This window comes from Sander lucioperca, chromosome 18, assembly GCF_008315115.2.
Source record: "Sander lucioperca isolate FBNREF2018 chromosome 18, SLUC_FBN_1.2, whole genome shotgun sequence".
NCBI lineage: Eukaryota > Metazoa > Chordata > Actinopteri > Perciformes > Percidae > Sander > Sander lucioperca.
The window spans coordinates 10745917-10761893 of record NC_050190.1 but is presented as its reverse complement, the minus strand read 5'-3'; the positions used below and the strand labels follow the sequence as shown (position 1 = coordinate 10761893).

The window sequence follows — 15977 nt, the reverse complement described above, 5'->3', positions numbered from 1 at the left end:
GCACCTTCACTTGGGGCCATGGACCATGATGGAAGTGGAAGTCTGTTATTTGCTTCATGTTGCTTAAAAAAAACATAAAACAGTGCTAAATCATGTATTTTTACATCAGTGCATACTGCTAATGTAATTGATGCAGAAGTTAATATGATCCTGCAACAGCCTTTGTGATTTGTGATTACAATAAAGTAACATTGTTCTTTCATGCAGTGACCCTCTCATGTAGAAATGCAACTATTCTCACTTGCACGCACACACAAACATACACACACACACACACACACACACACACACACACACACACACACACACGTACATTGATAAAGTACTTGTCAGGGATAAAACAGAGTAGTGTATGTTGTATGTAAACAGATTTCAGCTTGCTTGGTAGGTCAGTCATGTACATTTTACGGTGTACTATAATTCTGCAGGCAATGCTGTTTCACTTCAAAAGACCATTTTTTTCTTTGGTTGTGTTTTTTTCTTGATTAGGAATGGTGTCGGTGTTAGACCTGATGCAGGGGGGTTTCCCCTCCAGAGCTCCCTTCCACGAGCTCTACAACATGTATAAACAGTATATGCCTGACAAGCTCACACGCCTGAATCCACGACTCTTCTGCAAGGTGGGATTACATAAATTGAATAGTTTTCTCCTTCACGGGAGTGTACTGTTGGTTTAAGATAATTATTGTTATCTGTTTAAAATAAAGTTTTGTAAAAAAAAAAAGAAAAAAAAAGCCTCTAGCAACACTGATGCATTTGGGAAATGATTAACAAATCAGTTCCCTACATTCTTACCAAATATATTATTGCTGTGCCACTGAATGGGAATTTGTCTCTGTAGGCTTTGTTCAAAGCTCTGGGACTAAACGACAATGACTTCAAGTTTGGATTGACCAGAGTGTTCTTCCGCCCTGGAAAGGTACAGAGAAGTCAACAGAATTGATTGTGCATTGATGTTGTAGGTCATTATGCAGAACTCTACAAATAGGCCTATGTCTTAAACTTCAAGGATGATAGCTTAATTTGTGTGTTTGTGTACCTGCATCAGTTTGCTGAGTTTGACCAGATCATGAAGTCTGATCCAGAACACCTCGCAGAGCTGCTGAAGAAAGTCAACCAGTGGTTGGTGTGCAGCTGCTGGAAGAAGGTCCAGTGGTGCAGCCTGTCTGTCATCAAACGTGGGTTGAATCCACTGAACAACAGAGCTTGTGATGTGTAACTCAAGCAGCCTCAATATAAGTATCTGCAGTGTAGCTTAGGAATTATTTTGATTGTCATGAATTTCTGTTTTGACATTTCTCTTATGTTTGGTCTATGGTCTAACTTCGGTGTTCAGATCACACTTGGTCTAGACATTGAAGAAAATATGTAATCGTCTTTGCCTGGGTTATGTCTTTTTCAGAGACACTTCCTACAAAGTCATGAAACTTCCATTTCTTAGCACTTAGGCAATATACATCATGCATATGCTGCTTGGCCCGAGTCAGTCCTTTCTAGAGAGGTGACACTGGTAAAAATATATTGGAGCCACATCACATGAGACTTCTACACAAAACTGCAAATTAATAATAATAAAAAAGAAGAAAGGCAGAAGCACAAGTTATTTTGTTAGTTAAGCCATTTCCCTTTCTAGTGGATGATCATGTATGAGATGCTTTGTCATTTCCTAACAGGTTATTATATAGCTCTGATAGCTATACTAAATCATATTTCACGCTTTTACACTCATTCTGAATATTGAAAGCAGCAGCCTTAAGCAACATGGAATAGTACTCTAAAAGCAGTTCCTTGAAGCATTACACTCTGTTTCAAGTTATTGATTTCCAGCCTTTAATAAAGTGCCGGCTGGCTTCTGCTTATTTGTGTAAAAGCATCAAATGAAATTGCATTAGAGTTATAACAGAACACTGCCTCTGCTTGACCACACATTTCTTGCATAAATGACCGAAGGAAATTTATGTCCTTGGTGCTGGTCATTCATTTCCTTCAACACCTTACCTTATTATCACAGTTGTGTGTGTGTGTGTGTGTGTGTGTGTGTGTGTGTGTGTGTGTGTGTGTGAAGTAAGAAAGTACATGCATAGTGGTCGTACGATTCTGCACTACTTGTTTATGTGCCTGATGATCGATATTACTCATTATAGCAGTTTATACATAGCTGTAACATAATTAGCCAGAGCATAATCTTTTCAGTTACATTTTTCCCATACCTGTCTGATAGTTATCTTTTAATATAAAGTTTGTTTTTATAATGTCTAAGAAGGGCATTGCTGAACTATTTCCATGGTATACCTTTGGTTTTTGTAGATGAGCGTATTCATGCACTGAAGAAGTATGTCAATTATTTAAGAGTTGGGAGCGGAAATGATTTCAAATCTAGAAGTTGTGCAGATGCATATTTGTGTCTCCTTTAAGTATTTTCCTGGATTTGTTTAGGCCTTTATTAGAGAGACATAGTAAAGAGATGACAGACCACCACTATAAGTATTTTTATACATATTTGTTTGAATCCTCTTCCGTTTTTTTTCAGTTCGGAACAAGATGAGTTACAGAGCTCTGGCCTGCATTAAGATACAGAAGACTGTCCGCATGTGGTTGTGTAAGAGAAAGCATAAGCCACGGTGAGTCTCCTGTTGGTTCTTGTGCCCAGCACACACACATTGCATTTTCACTGTCTTTCTGTTTGTCCATGTCCTATGCTTTTATCTTTTACCCTGTACTCTTTTGTGCTTTTTATTTAAACTGATTCATGCCTGGTGGGTTTTGATGGCTTTCCCATATTGTGCATTTAGGAGTTCAAATCAATCTAGAAAGTCATCTGTGGAGAAATTATGTCTTACTGCACTGCTTTGGGAAATACTGTATGTCTTGCTGTGTTGGGTTGCATTTGGAAAAATTGCTCTTGTGAACCCAACCATCCAGATAATGGGTTTTCAGATTCAGTTTTTGAGAATCAGATTTTGATTGTGACTGGCGGTACAGTATGTGTAAGGATGCATGAGGAAATGTTTTATACCAGGCCTCCACCGACACCTCCTTTATCCTCATTATAGTCAGGAAGTAGAGATGGGGGGTAAATTAGAACACAATCACGCTGTCTCGGAAATATAAACAACATTTTTGCCAACTGTGAGGCAAATGCACACCTCTGACCCATGATATTGGTCTGCTAGTCAAGTGTGATTTCATACTATATGATGGTCGGGGTTTGCTCGTCGTCCCAAATCACATTTGATTGGAATAATTTATGTTTATGCCCCCGTGTTCAAAAGTCCTCAAAAATGTTTTAGAGGAGGGGAACATAGAGGGATTTAAAGCTAATATATATATATATTTTTTTTTGGCATATATTGTAAGATATAACCTAACAATTAACACAAGGACACAGGATTAGAACTATTTCCTCCTGCCTCAGTTGCACTTAATCACTTTTTTAATATGTTCATCACCTCTTTTAAGCAGCCTTTTGCTCTTTTTTTTAATGACATTTTCATGTGTAAATTTGCATTTTACCCTTCTCTCATAGCATTGATGGCATGGTAAAGGTTCAAAACCTGAAGAAACATATGGAGCGGTTCAACAAGGTGGTGAACGGGCTGAAGGAGGGCAAGCAGGAGGTGGCCAAACAGGTTCAGGAGCTGGCTGCCTCCATAGACACTCTGTTAGCAAAGATAAAGGTGAGTCTGTGTTCACTTCTTTCATATAACCCAAGGTGATTTTTTAAAGCTGCTCGTGTCAACAGTTTTCCAGGTGCTTTGAGCACGATACAGTGTGAGCAATAAAACATTTAGCTGTTCTCCTTTATATGTGTTTACCCTGGGGAAGATTTTTCAGAACACATACCTTGCTTTAGGCATGACTGCCTCAGATGTATATGGTTCTCTACATTCACACCAGTAGCTCCCTGGCACAGGCAGTCTTCTCCTGTTCTACACTATGCCCTTTCCTAAGTGTGCTGTGCCCTTTTCTCATTCTGTCTCTTTTAGAATCAATATTTTCAATCACCTCAGGATAAAAAGAAGAGCTAGGTGAAGAAGAAATCCTCTCCTCTCCAATAATATAATTTAGAGAGTCTGTTTTGCTAAATTATCAAACGTGGTTAGTGAAATCCCAGCTCTCCCAGAGCAATAAGCATCCATCTTATTGGACCCTGTAGGTACAGCAAATCATCACAAACACATCCACATGCTATCCAGACATCTGGGCACTGACTTCCCAATAGTGTTGGTTTTCTGTATGCAATCAACAGGTATGATTAGAGTGCTCATAGGTTCCTCAAGTTATCCTGATGTATACTCAAGCACCTTGTTATCCCCTTTACCCCAATCAGCCTCTCCCACTCGCCCTATCTTCCTCTGTTAGCACATTAGCTACTGTTGACACTCATGGTGTTCTGAGTGCTCAGAAATTGCTCCTGGCACGGGGTTTCAGAATGAATAATGTATGAGATTCCAATGGCTGTCATTCAGACTTCTATACGTTGGGGACAAGACCTTGTCATCTTCCCTCCCTGTGCCACTGTTAGAGACTCACTCTAATGAATCTTCGCAATATGGTGACCTCTTCTCCCCCTGCTGATTGTCTGACAAGTATAGTGGGGAATTGAGCATTTTGGCTGCAGTGTGCAAGTGACAGTCACAGTGTCAGTCAGTGTCTTCCCTTGTTGCCACATGGGAAGGTTGTGCCATAGTAACGGTGGAGTATATGCCAAGTCAGGCTATAAGTGCACTCGGTGTCACTTCTCGAAAATGTTCCCTCCCCGTGATTGAAAGTAAACAAACAAATTCAGAATATTCATCCTGAGGGAATCTCATCAGTTTTTATTGTTGATAAACCCATATTAGTATTATTATTATTAGTAATGGTGTTCAAGGCAATCCATGGCTTTGAACTCCACTGAGGCGTATGGCTGAGAAGAGTTGGATAAAGACATAAAAAAGTATTTCTTCATTTTGTGACCATCACCTGCCATTGTAATCTTTCTCTTGACCCCTAGGCCACAGTGATGACCTGGAAAGAGATTGACACAGAGTACCAGGGGCTGGTGAAACGCTCAGAGCAGCTGCTCTCCTCCATGCAAAAGAAGAAGCAGCAGGAAGAAGAGAGCGAGAGGCTGAAACACATTGAGGAGGAGATGGAAAAAGAGAGGAAGACAAGGGAGAAGGAAGAGCAACGACGCAAACAGGAGGAAGACGACAGAAGACTGTAAGTGATGGCAGAGGAGGATTATCAAATGGTAAAGATTTGGAACTATAAGTTGTCTGTCAGTTTTAGTGAAGATTTCTTTTCTCCAAACATTTTAGGAAATCAGAGATGGAGCTGAAGAGGAAGCAGGATGAGGAGGATAGAAAAAAGAGAGAGGAGGAAGAGAAAGTAATACAGGTTTGGACCACCCTAAAATGTTATATTTTTATATTATGGTCTACTGTCATACTCGCCTGCTAAAAACTTATGAAGGGTGGCATAAATGTAAGAAGATGACCTGGAAAACTCTCAAATTAGGTTGAATGTCAAGTTGTGTGTATAATGTATATGTCTTTTTTAACGTTTTACTGTAGATTATTTATAAGTGCATGTTTATGAACTCATGGCTCCCTGCAGTCTTTTCTAAGCTTTATGTTTACACCCAATGAGGGCACTGACCCCTGCAGTGACTGAGTGCTCATGCCCTGCCATCATAATCACGTTAAAGCAAGATGGTTTCCTAGACTTAATCCTAATCCTAGACTGAGCTGGACATTTATTTGGTCAGTTCCTACAGTATAATGTGCTCCTTACTCCTGTCATGGAATTATTATGGTTTCTTCCTATATTTTCATAGGTTCTCGGATGTTCTAAACAGTCTCTGCTTGTAACAGCATGCCAATAATTCAACTCCAAAGTAAATTTCATATCTCATGATGTTCATTTTCATGAGCTCTGGAGCTCACAAATGAATCCCATGGCTGCTAAGAATATAGTATACAGCATGTGTGTGTTTTGGATTTAATGGGCAGCTGGAAAAAAACCACACAAAACCACCGTTAAGGTTCTAATGTTTCCTCTCACTCTGCCTGCTCTCCCCTCTGATGTGAAACATTCATTTGGTCTCCCATGGAAATAGCTGGGTCATGACATTGGTCAGATCCCCAGTGGATTGCCCGCAGTCTTGATTGATGAATCCACTACCTGCCGAGTTTGTCCTAACTCAACTCCCTTTATCGCCATCCTGTTTCATTATCATGCCTTTTACTCTCATCTACACTTTGTCACTATTATCCATCTCTGCCTGTTTCACTCACAAACATTTCATTTGTCCCAGTCATTTGTGTAATTGTTATTTCCTTATATTCCATAATTGTTCTCCTCTGGTCTTATTACTACCTGTTCCTCCTCAATTTTGTCATTATGTCTAACCTTTCCTACCCATCCATTCATCCATCTGTTACACGCACATCACACCTTCTGTATATCTAAAGCCCTTTTTATTCACACAAGGCCAGTTGGACATTAGCATGCTGTCGTTATTTTTTCTTTCTAGTAGCGAGACAGTTGAGACCAGGCTGTCATAAGCCACATGTCTCAGGAGACTCTCTGCAAAGTTTGTTTATCCACTGCTCTCAGGCTCAAAGCTGCAGCAGTAAACTTTCTAAGGGTGTCTCCTGTGACTTTCATGGCATATTACTCTGTGTTCTTTTCTATTTTCTGCTGTGTCAAAGGTTAGTCTGGCACTGTATCTTGCTCACTTTGATGATGTCTTTTAACCTAACCCTATTTATTGCACAACACCCAGTCTTTGACTCTGCAGTATTTAGTTTTTCTTAAATGGGAACCTCACCCAATTGAAGACTTCCAATGTATTCTCTCTATCACTGAAAGTAGTGTAATAAATATTTGTGAACATTAACAAATTCTTGAAATGTTTCTATACCTTTTTTCCCCCAGGATCCTCTTTTGAAATGTGAGTTAAGTAGTCAATACATCTCATGGGTCTCATTCTGCAAACAATGAATTTGATTTGACTTTTTTGGAAAGAGAGAGCGTGCCTATGGTGATTTGGGGGTTTAACATACAATCTGTGTAATAAAGCTATTTTAAGCAGAATGCAAGGCTTTCTATAAAACCTGCTTGCGCTAGCTATAAAGCAGCTCAACTTTCAAACTGAGGCCATCACAATTTCAAGTTTGGGTTCTCATGCTTCACACTGGCCATGTATCACAGCTGCTGCTGGTTTGACCCCCCCCTCCCTACAGTATAAATAATATATTGTTAACTGGAGAGGCATTCATATTTAAAGCTCCTCAGAGAAGAGTATCCATTGTGGACTTCATTAGTGGCGAGTATATAGGAGATGAATATATTTTACACATACAGATATATTCACATAGATATATTTATTGATTTATTTATATATATACTGTATATATATATGCCCTCTAAGTGCCATTATAGTAATGTTTGGGCTATTAAAGATATTTATTTTCTGTAAAGTAAAAAAAGTTTTAATCTGGGTCAAATTTCTATAACAATGTCCCGACTGATTGTTGTTGAATGTTTGTCTGTTGTATGCCCTGTTGTGTCTAGACATATGACCAGTAGCTTCATTAGCAGCTCTAACCTCTGGATAAATATGTCCAATCAAGCTCGGGCACACAGCAGAGCTCTAATTGTTATGAAGGGTCTGGCACACAGTGCAGCATCAGTATTTCGACAGGATCTAGGTTTATGTAGATTTTATAAAGTCACATTAAAAGCTGTTTGTGTATGTTTGTGTTTACAGGCGGAGTTGGAGATTCAGCTGGCTGTGGAGCGCGAGGAGCAGGTCCAGCGCACCACCATAGTGGAGCAGGAGAGAAGAGACAGAGAGTTAGCCATGAGAATCGCTCAGAGTGAGGCAGAGCTCATCACTGAGGAGGGGCAGCTGGACGCAAGCCTGCGCAGGTATTCTATATGTGAACACAATGCACACCTTTTGATTTCAACTGCCCTTGTGCAGTATGTAGTGCACAGTAAACAAGCAGTGTGAACAATAACTTGAACAGTATGTCTTAACCTCAGCATGCGTGTGTAACTGCATTTTTCCTGTTGCTGTGTTTTCTCCCAGCGACGAGTCATTTTCAGAACTTCCTATCTCTTCATCCTCAGCCAGAGCCATGTAAGATATCGGCACTATAACTGCCCGTATCCAAGTGTACCTTCCACAAACAATAATCCCTCACTCCCTCGCCGTCTGTCTTATCCTCTAGTAGGACTAGTCGTAGTTATAAATGTCTCAGCTCCCTAAAATAGATGCAGAAATAAACCAGCAATGCAAAGCCAATAAAAAAAAATCCTTTGATTTTATGAAATCACCAGTCAAATTTAGATGTCTGGTATGTGTTATTTTATGTGAATCTTATGAATCATAAGATATGCCATTTAGTGAATAATTATGTGTGATAATTATCACACAAAAATGAAGATGTCCCACCAAATCATAAATGACAGGTGCATCAGAATGTGCAGCATGTGATCTCTGATTTCTCTCTGACCTTATTTGGCTCTGCATGAGTCTGCAGTTGATAAAGCTTGTCTGTGTCCTTTGCACAAGCTCATGAGCTTGACTGTCTGTGTGCTTCCCCTGACTCATACATTGAGTTGTTGTAAACCTGTTATTATGTTATGTCCTTTAAATACATGTATAGTTTATAACTACTTTAAACTGTATGATAATTACATAAGAAGTTTTGTTGTAGGTCTTAATGTGTGGACTTCTAGCTTAAATCTCAATAATGATATCAGTGCCTTTTAATTTTGACAACTGACAATATTATTTTTTTTCTGACCACTGCTAGGAAATATGTAAAGTACAGTACAGTATTTATAATAGTACAAAATGGTACTTTATTTATTTACTATTGTTGACGTACTCTACTGTGTGTAAGGGAACCACAGGTAACAGGTTATGTACAGGAACACAATGCATAGTACTGTTCCCATGGTTACCTGCAGTTTAAAGTGTCTTGCAAGCTAGCTGTGTTAAAAATCACTCCCTTGTTCCCTCATTCATTATTCCCTATATAGTAGACACTCAGTAGTTTAATGGATTGCAGCTCGGAGTAATTTCGAACACTGCCATTATTCTCATTTAAATACAGTATGTCATGCAGACTTCATATTCCTAAATCTCCATCATAATTTGAACTCCACAGTGAAAGTGGAAGTGAATTCCCTTAACCACACTCTGTGTTTAAAGCCAGGAGAGGTTCTCTCAAAGCCTGCATGGGTCTTATCTGCAGGTCCGGTGAGCACAGAATTACATTTGATCCAATAGTCTGTAATCTCGTCAGTGTTGGCTCGGGCATCCAGGGATCATGTTGGATGTCTCCTGCTATCCCTGTAAGTCAGCTGCCCCCTGGAAACCAAAAGGTGATCTGCTGCAAAAAAGAAGCTCCAAAGGTCACATGTGTTACATTACATTAAAGCATGGGTGCGGTAGAAGTATACACACTTGCTGGCATTGTAGCTAGATGACCACCTCCTTCCTTCTACATCCATTTTCTGTTCACCTACTGCCAAAAGCAAAGCCCTGGCTATCGCTTCACTCTCACTTCTTCTTTCCTGGCTGCAGCAAAAATAAAGCATCATCACCATCACACACTGGCCAGACTGGTGATGATCCTGAATCATCTTTCCAGTCAATTTGAATTATAAATGGTAATCTGGCTGATGATTCGTAGATCGGTAATCCTCTTCTCTGAGACATTAGCAGCTATGCCGACTGTAAATAGAGGAGGTAAATCCATCGCATTATTGAATTAGCAGCCTCAACTCAGCAGGGAAGCTGGAGACACAGCTGACACAAGCTCAGATGTTGCCTTTTATGTTTTGGTCATATTTCATTCTGGTTAAAATAAGCCTGGGCAAAAACACTCAAAGTGCCAGCAGATGTAAGTTGTAACATTAGCAGAGCTTTCCATCATTTTAAGTGGTGTTGAAACATTAGGTTGCAGTGATACGGACAGACTGCTCTTCAGTTCCCCTGCTGACCGGTCTCTAATTTAATCAGCTGAGACAGTGAGGAGGGCTTGAAAGAAGTGAGGCATCTGTTTTCGTTTCTCGCTGAGGGCGAAAATCCTGTTTTCCTTTTAATATTCATGTATTTTGTCTGCCATTAAAATTCCACATCCCACTACGATCCAGTCAAAATCAATGTTGTAATGTTACGAAGTACAAATACTGTGTTACTGTACTTAAGCAGAATTTTCACGTATCTGTACTTCACTTCGTTATTTATATCTCCGGAAACTTTTACTTCTACTCCACTACATTTCCTAAATAAAATGTATACTTCTACTCCACTACATTTTCTAAATAAAATGTATACTTTTACTCCACTACATTTTCCCTAAGCATCTTAGTTACTCGTTACTATAAAATAAAATCAGAAGAAATTTGTTACAATGGAAAAAAGGTTTGGCGAATCATTGCTCCTAGATTGCAAGTTAATGCACACTCCATTGCAGTTGGTGACGTGATGCCTGTTTGTTGCCAAGCAAAAAAAAAAACATACATAGGCCAAAACTAAAGAAGAAGAAGAGAAAGCATCTGCTGCAGGCTCTGCCGCCATGGTAACAGACGATGACCACCCCGACGACAGTGGTGATGAAGATAACGTTACACACCTTTGGCCATAATCAAAAGTTTTTTTTACTTTTACTTTTACTTCTAATACTTAAGTACATTTAATATCAGAAAATGACTTTTGATACTTAAAACATCAGATAATTTAAAGTGCTCATATTACGCTTTTTGGCTTTTTCCCTTTCCTTTATTGTGTTATATATATTTTTTTGTGCATGTAATAGGTTTAAAAAGTGAAAAAGCCCAAAGTCCACCCCAAAGGGACTTACCATCTCCAACAGAAAACACTGTTCACAAACTGCTCCAAACAGCTCTATTGTAGTCCAGCCTTTACTTCCGTGACGAACGTGCGTCATTTTGTAACACACGTTATAATGCTCTCCTAGCTGCTACCGTGGCACGCTTCTGACTAGCTAGCAGTGCTTACCTAGCTACTGCACATGTGCGACTCCCAACAAAGATGGAATAAAAGTGAGATGCCTCACTCTGTAGCTAAAACAGAGAGCTCATCACACAGGGTGAAAAGAGGAGCTGCAGCAATGTGCAGTACAACAAAAATATGGTGTTTTCTGAATATTAAACCACATAAACCTATTCTGATATAATCTCTAAATACAATTATGAACCTGAAAATGAGCATAATTTGAGGCCTTTAAGACTTTTACTCAAGTAATTTTCTAAAAAGTGACTTTAACTTCTACCAAAGTTATTTTCTGGTAATATACTTGTACTTTTACTCAGATATTGCTTTCAAGTACTTTATACAAGACTGGTAAAAATACACATCAAATGTGGCTTTTAGTACTTTGTTCCTGAGGAGCTGTTTCTTCTGTTCTTTTAGAAGCTGTCACTTCCCTGATTGTGAAATGATATTCAGCGTTGAAAAATAAGAAACCTAAAACGCTTAATCTCTGGTCACTCCCACCTTGTCACACTCTTACCTGTCTTCACACTCACCTTCTTTTTCTTTTTTTCTCCCTTTAACACACCCACATTCATCTGTTCCTTGCTATAGGGGTCCTCAAGTGCAGGCAACCAAAGCTGCTGCCGGTGTGAAAAAGTATGACCTCAGCAAGTGGAAATATGCTGAGCTGCGAGATGTCATCAACACTTCCTGTGGTGAGAAATCCCGAACGAGATCAGGATGATGCCACTTTTATCAACTAAACAGAGTGTGTGTGCTGAACTGGCTGTTACAAACAGATCCAGGTGGAAGAGCTCTTAGTGAAATGCAACTATTTTCTTTCATTCCAAACGTATTGTACAATTTTTTTAGCCCCTAGATTAAATAATTCAGCAGCATGTTTTGTCACCTAAACCGTTTTTCATCTGCACTCTGTTTAATTTTTTTCTCTTCGTAATTATTTTGAATACCCAAAGTGAGTGTTAAATAGCTGAGGCTGCAGCTGTACAGAGTGTGAACACAAGATGTCTTGCCTAAAAAAATCAATCTGAGGATGTTCCCTTCCCACAGCTGCTACGACTCATCAGCATGCGTTTTATTAGTGGAGAGAGAAAATTATCATTATTACTGCCCTTCCGAGTCATTCCCATCCAACACTCTCCTCAGTCAGCATGCAAAGCAGATGCCTTTCTGCTCTCACACTTGTCAATGCCTTTTATCGTTGCCACTTACTGTATACAGTACTCTGATCAGTGCTGGGGACAGTGGGATTCCAAGGACATCTGGCTAATTTTGCTTTGGTGGTGAAACCAGAAAGCTGTGTTTGAAGTCTTACTAATTATAGCCTTATGTTCACTAAAAGACCTGTATGCTGTGAATGTTTTCTTGTATTTTATTATAAGAAAGAAAACACAGTGTGAGCCCCTAAACTCCTCATTATACTGTGTTATGTACAGTATATAGTACAAGTTTATCAAAATTAAACATGTTGTACAACTCATCTCCAATATAATGCTTCCCAAATGATTTCCTAAATGATTTTGGCTATTTTGCCTTCATCAGAGTAGCAGACTATTTCAACCAGAGTCCAGCTTCATATTGTAAAATGTGATATTACAAGCTTAAAATGAACAATTCCAGAAGCATCAAAATAAATTATGATTTGACATGTCCAGAATTGGACTTGAAAAACAAGTGACATGTAGGGAAAATTCCTTGAGACCTATGGGAATACCTGTATGTTCCATGTGTATTCCATAAATATTTGCGTGTTGTGGAGTTGTTTGAGTGCTCACTGTTGTCATGTTGTGTGGACAGACATTGAGCTGCTGGCGGCCTGCAGAGAGGAGTTCCACCGCCGTCTGAAGGTCTATCACGCATGGAAGTCCAAGAACAAGAAACGTACCGATGACGGAAGTGATCAGAGAGCTCCTAAATCTGTCACTGACTATGGTTAGTAGAGATTATTCGCTGTATCACCCTCTTGCTCTAAATGAATATAATTCCATGCATCATCTGTGGATATGAACACAAATCTGTATTCATAAACGCAGCACACAAACGTACATTTCATACATGCACACCTCACCCCTGGCACATCACATTACAGGTGACAAATGTTTATTTTCTCGCACCTTCGCCAATCGCTGTCATTAGCAGGAAATAATGACCTGCGCACAAATAATCTCCTTGTGTCCAAAATATTTGTTCTAATTAGCAAGTAACTGCCAGCCATGCCTCTTCAGGTTCAGTAGCTGCTGCTGCTGCTATGACACCTCACTGCTTTGTCAACCAAGCATTTGGTCTGTGCCAAAAACACACACACCCACACACACACACACACACACACACACACACACACACACACACACACAAATGTTATTTTGCTGCTTTAAAGCTTACCGGTGCTCTGCATTTCCCTCCTTTTTTCATCTTGAAAACTAATATTAATTTTGATGGGGGAATGGGAACATTAGATTCCCTATTGCTTCTACTTTCACTACATTTACTCGACTTTCTCTTTTGATATGATAGCTCCTGAAAGCCATACTGGCAGAGCTTTGTTTGCCTTATACTTGGATCCTGTTCTTGGTCTCTGCTGATGCAGCAGGGGTCATATCAAGCCATTTCATAAGAGGCTAAAAGCTGCTTTACCTGGCTTTTCCATGTGATATTTACTTGGGCATTTTCTGGGTCCTTTTTCATCTTGTACATTTTGAAAGCTTTATACTTTGTTTTCTGCCCCACTCAGATTGTTCTGTGCTGTTAGCAAAACATGGAAAAACACGAGTATTATATGGTTATTTAGAACCAAATGTCAGATGCTTTGTTGTGAATGCTACTCTGGAGATAAACAATAATCTGATGTCATCTTTTAATGATCACACTCCCACTGCAGCTGAACAGAACCCAGCTCCTCCGATAACAGCCCAGCATCAGGAAGTGGCCATGAACCGCCAGCAGCGATATTTTCGCATTCCTTTCATCCGGCCAGCAGACCAGTACAAAGACCCACAGAATAAAAAGAAGGGCTGGTGGTACGCCCACTTCGATGGGCCCTGGATAGCCAGACAGATGGAGCTTCACCCAGACAAACAACCTATTGTGTTGGTTGCAGGTGAGTCGGAAGCTTTTGCTTGTATTTTTATATAATAAAATCCTGATATTTGCATTGCAACTTACCATTATTTTGGTAACACTTTATAAAAAGGGTACATTAGTTATCATGAATTCATGCATGACTTTATGCATGACTAAGCATGAATTCATTCATGTAGTATTTCATGAACTATCAGTAATATACAGGGATTAATAGTATCTCATGCATGACTTAATGCAGGAACAATATGTTAATGCATGAATTAAGGTATTTCAAAAATCATACCACCAAAATCTGTATGTTAGGTTGAATTTCTTTCCGGGCGCTGTAACAGTGGCTGTCCATCACTCCTGATAGGATAGGATAAAATGCGGAGATGGATTCTCTCATTCCTTAAGTTGTGCTGTACATACATGTTTGTGACAATAAGAAAGTGATTTTACATTAAGCATTCTTTTGTGTAAAACAAATATTTTTCTTTCATATCTCTTCAATTATTTTTTGAGGGTTCCCAATCCTCAGATTGCCTTCCAGTCACTTTTTTTGTCTTACAAACTCCAAAAAGATCAATTCATTTATGAATATATATAAATCAAAGGAAAGCAGCAAAATCCAAAATTTGAAATTATGTAAATCAAATGATTATTTCAGCACTACTTGATATGATTCATATAGGAGCTTTAAACAGGAATTTAGTGTGTAAATGTACATTTAATGGATACTTGTGCATAAAGTGCACATCCTTTCAGTAACCTTCTGCCCTTATTCGTCCACTACTCAGGGAAAGATGACATGGAGATGTGTGAGCTGAGTCTGGAGGAGACGGGTCTGACCAGGAAGCGGGGCGCGGAGATCCTGCCCAGGCAGTTTGAAGAAATCTGGGAACGCTGCGATGGAATTCAGTACCTCAAGAAAGCCATTGAGAACAAGCAGGCCCGCCCCACATACGCTACGGCCATGCTTCAGAGTCTCCTCAAGTGAACCACAGCAGCAAGATAAGCGTCCTGAAACATGACACTGATACACAGACTCACAAACATAAACATGCACATTCAAGGCCAGCGCGGTGTACCTGCGGTTTGTGGGATGAAAAGAAGTAACCACAGAGAAAGATGCTCCTTATACAATCTTACCGTATGCACTAAGTGTTTCCTCTCCTTTTAATTACCGTGATGTTCTTTATCTTCTTTCATTTTGCAGTGTAACACCTTATTGGTGTAGCATTAGCATTTCAGTCTTCTTGTCAATCTATGCTTGAATGGATTATCGCACTGTGACGCCTTAAATTGCAATATCACTGCACTACACCCAGGAAGTCTTAATTGGCACGTAGCTTATCTAGCTATTAACCTGAAACCTTAACAGTCTGCAATAAGGACAATAAATGAGATGTTTAGAGAAAATATGTAGATTTAATAGTGACTAACAATATTGTCTTTCATTATATTATGTATATATATATATACTGTATTTCATAAGAATACAAATAATAATGATATTTCGGTCCTCCATCTACAAGTTTGACACTTGGGACAATCACGTGATGGCTAAACTTTCATAACTTTTTAATGACTGCACACAAAATAACAATTCAAAATAGTCATGGAATGCATTTTTTAAGCAAGATGAATTCATTTCAAGTGCTGAGTTTATTACAATCTTAGAAGTTTTGTCTTTTTAATCCATCTTTAACTGTTAAAATCCTTGAAAATGGCATCTTTTTTGTATTGTTGTTCATTTGTTACACAAGAGGGAAATGTTGAAGTTAGTTTTCATGTTTGCAGTTCCGTTGGTTTGGGGTTGTTTAACGGGCAATAATGTAATTTGTGTGTGTGTGTGTGTGTGTGTGTGTGTGTGTGTGTGTGTGTGTGT

General features: G+C 39.2%; 1 protein-coding gene across 4 annotated transcripts in view; it reads left to right on the top strand.

The window, feature by feature from the left end:
• Positions 1-15966, top strand: part of myo6b (myosin VIb) — a 36990-nt gene extending 21024 nt beyond the window's left edge. For 2 of the 4 annotated variants that reach the window (XM_031278897.2, XM_031278896.2), the window contains 13 exons: positions 490-620; positions 842-919; positions 1049-1178; positions 2531-2621; positions 3527-3677; positions 4997-5205; positions 5304-5382; positions 7760-7920; positions 8084-8134; positions 11618-11721; positions 12824-12958; positions 13905-14123; positions 14887-15966. In XM_031278897.2, coding sequence (XP_031134757.1) covers positions 490-620; positions 842-919; positions 1049-1178; positions 2531-2621; positions 3527-3677; positions 4997-5205; positions 5304-5382; positions 7760-7920; positions 8084-8134; positions 11618-11721; positions 12824-12958; positions 13905-14123; positions 14887-15086 — 1739 coding nt within the window. In that variant the 3' untranslated portion in view covers positions 15087-15966. The remainder of the gene's footprint in view (positions 1-489; positions 621-841; positions 920-1048; positions 1179-2530; positions 2622-3526; positions 3678-4996; positions 5206-5303; positions 5383-7759; positions 7921-8083; positions 8135-11617; positions 11722-12823; positions 12959-13904; positions 14124-14886) is intronic. The other 2 variants (XM_031278899.2, XM_031278898.2) reach the window with 1 other exon arrangement.
• The last annotated feature ends 11 nt before the right edge of the window (positions 15967-15977 follow it).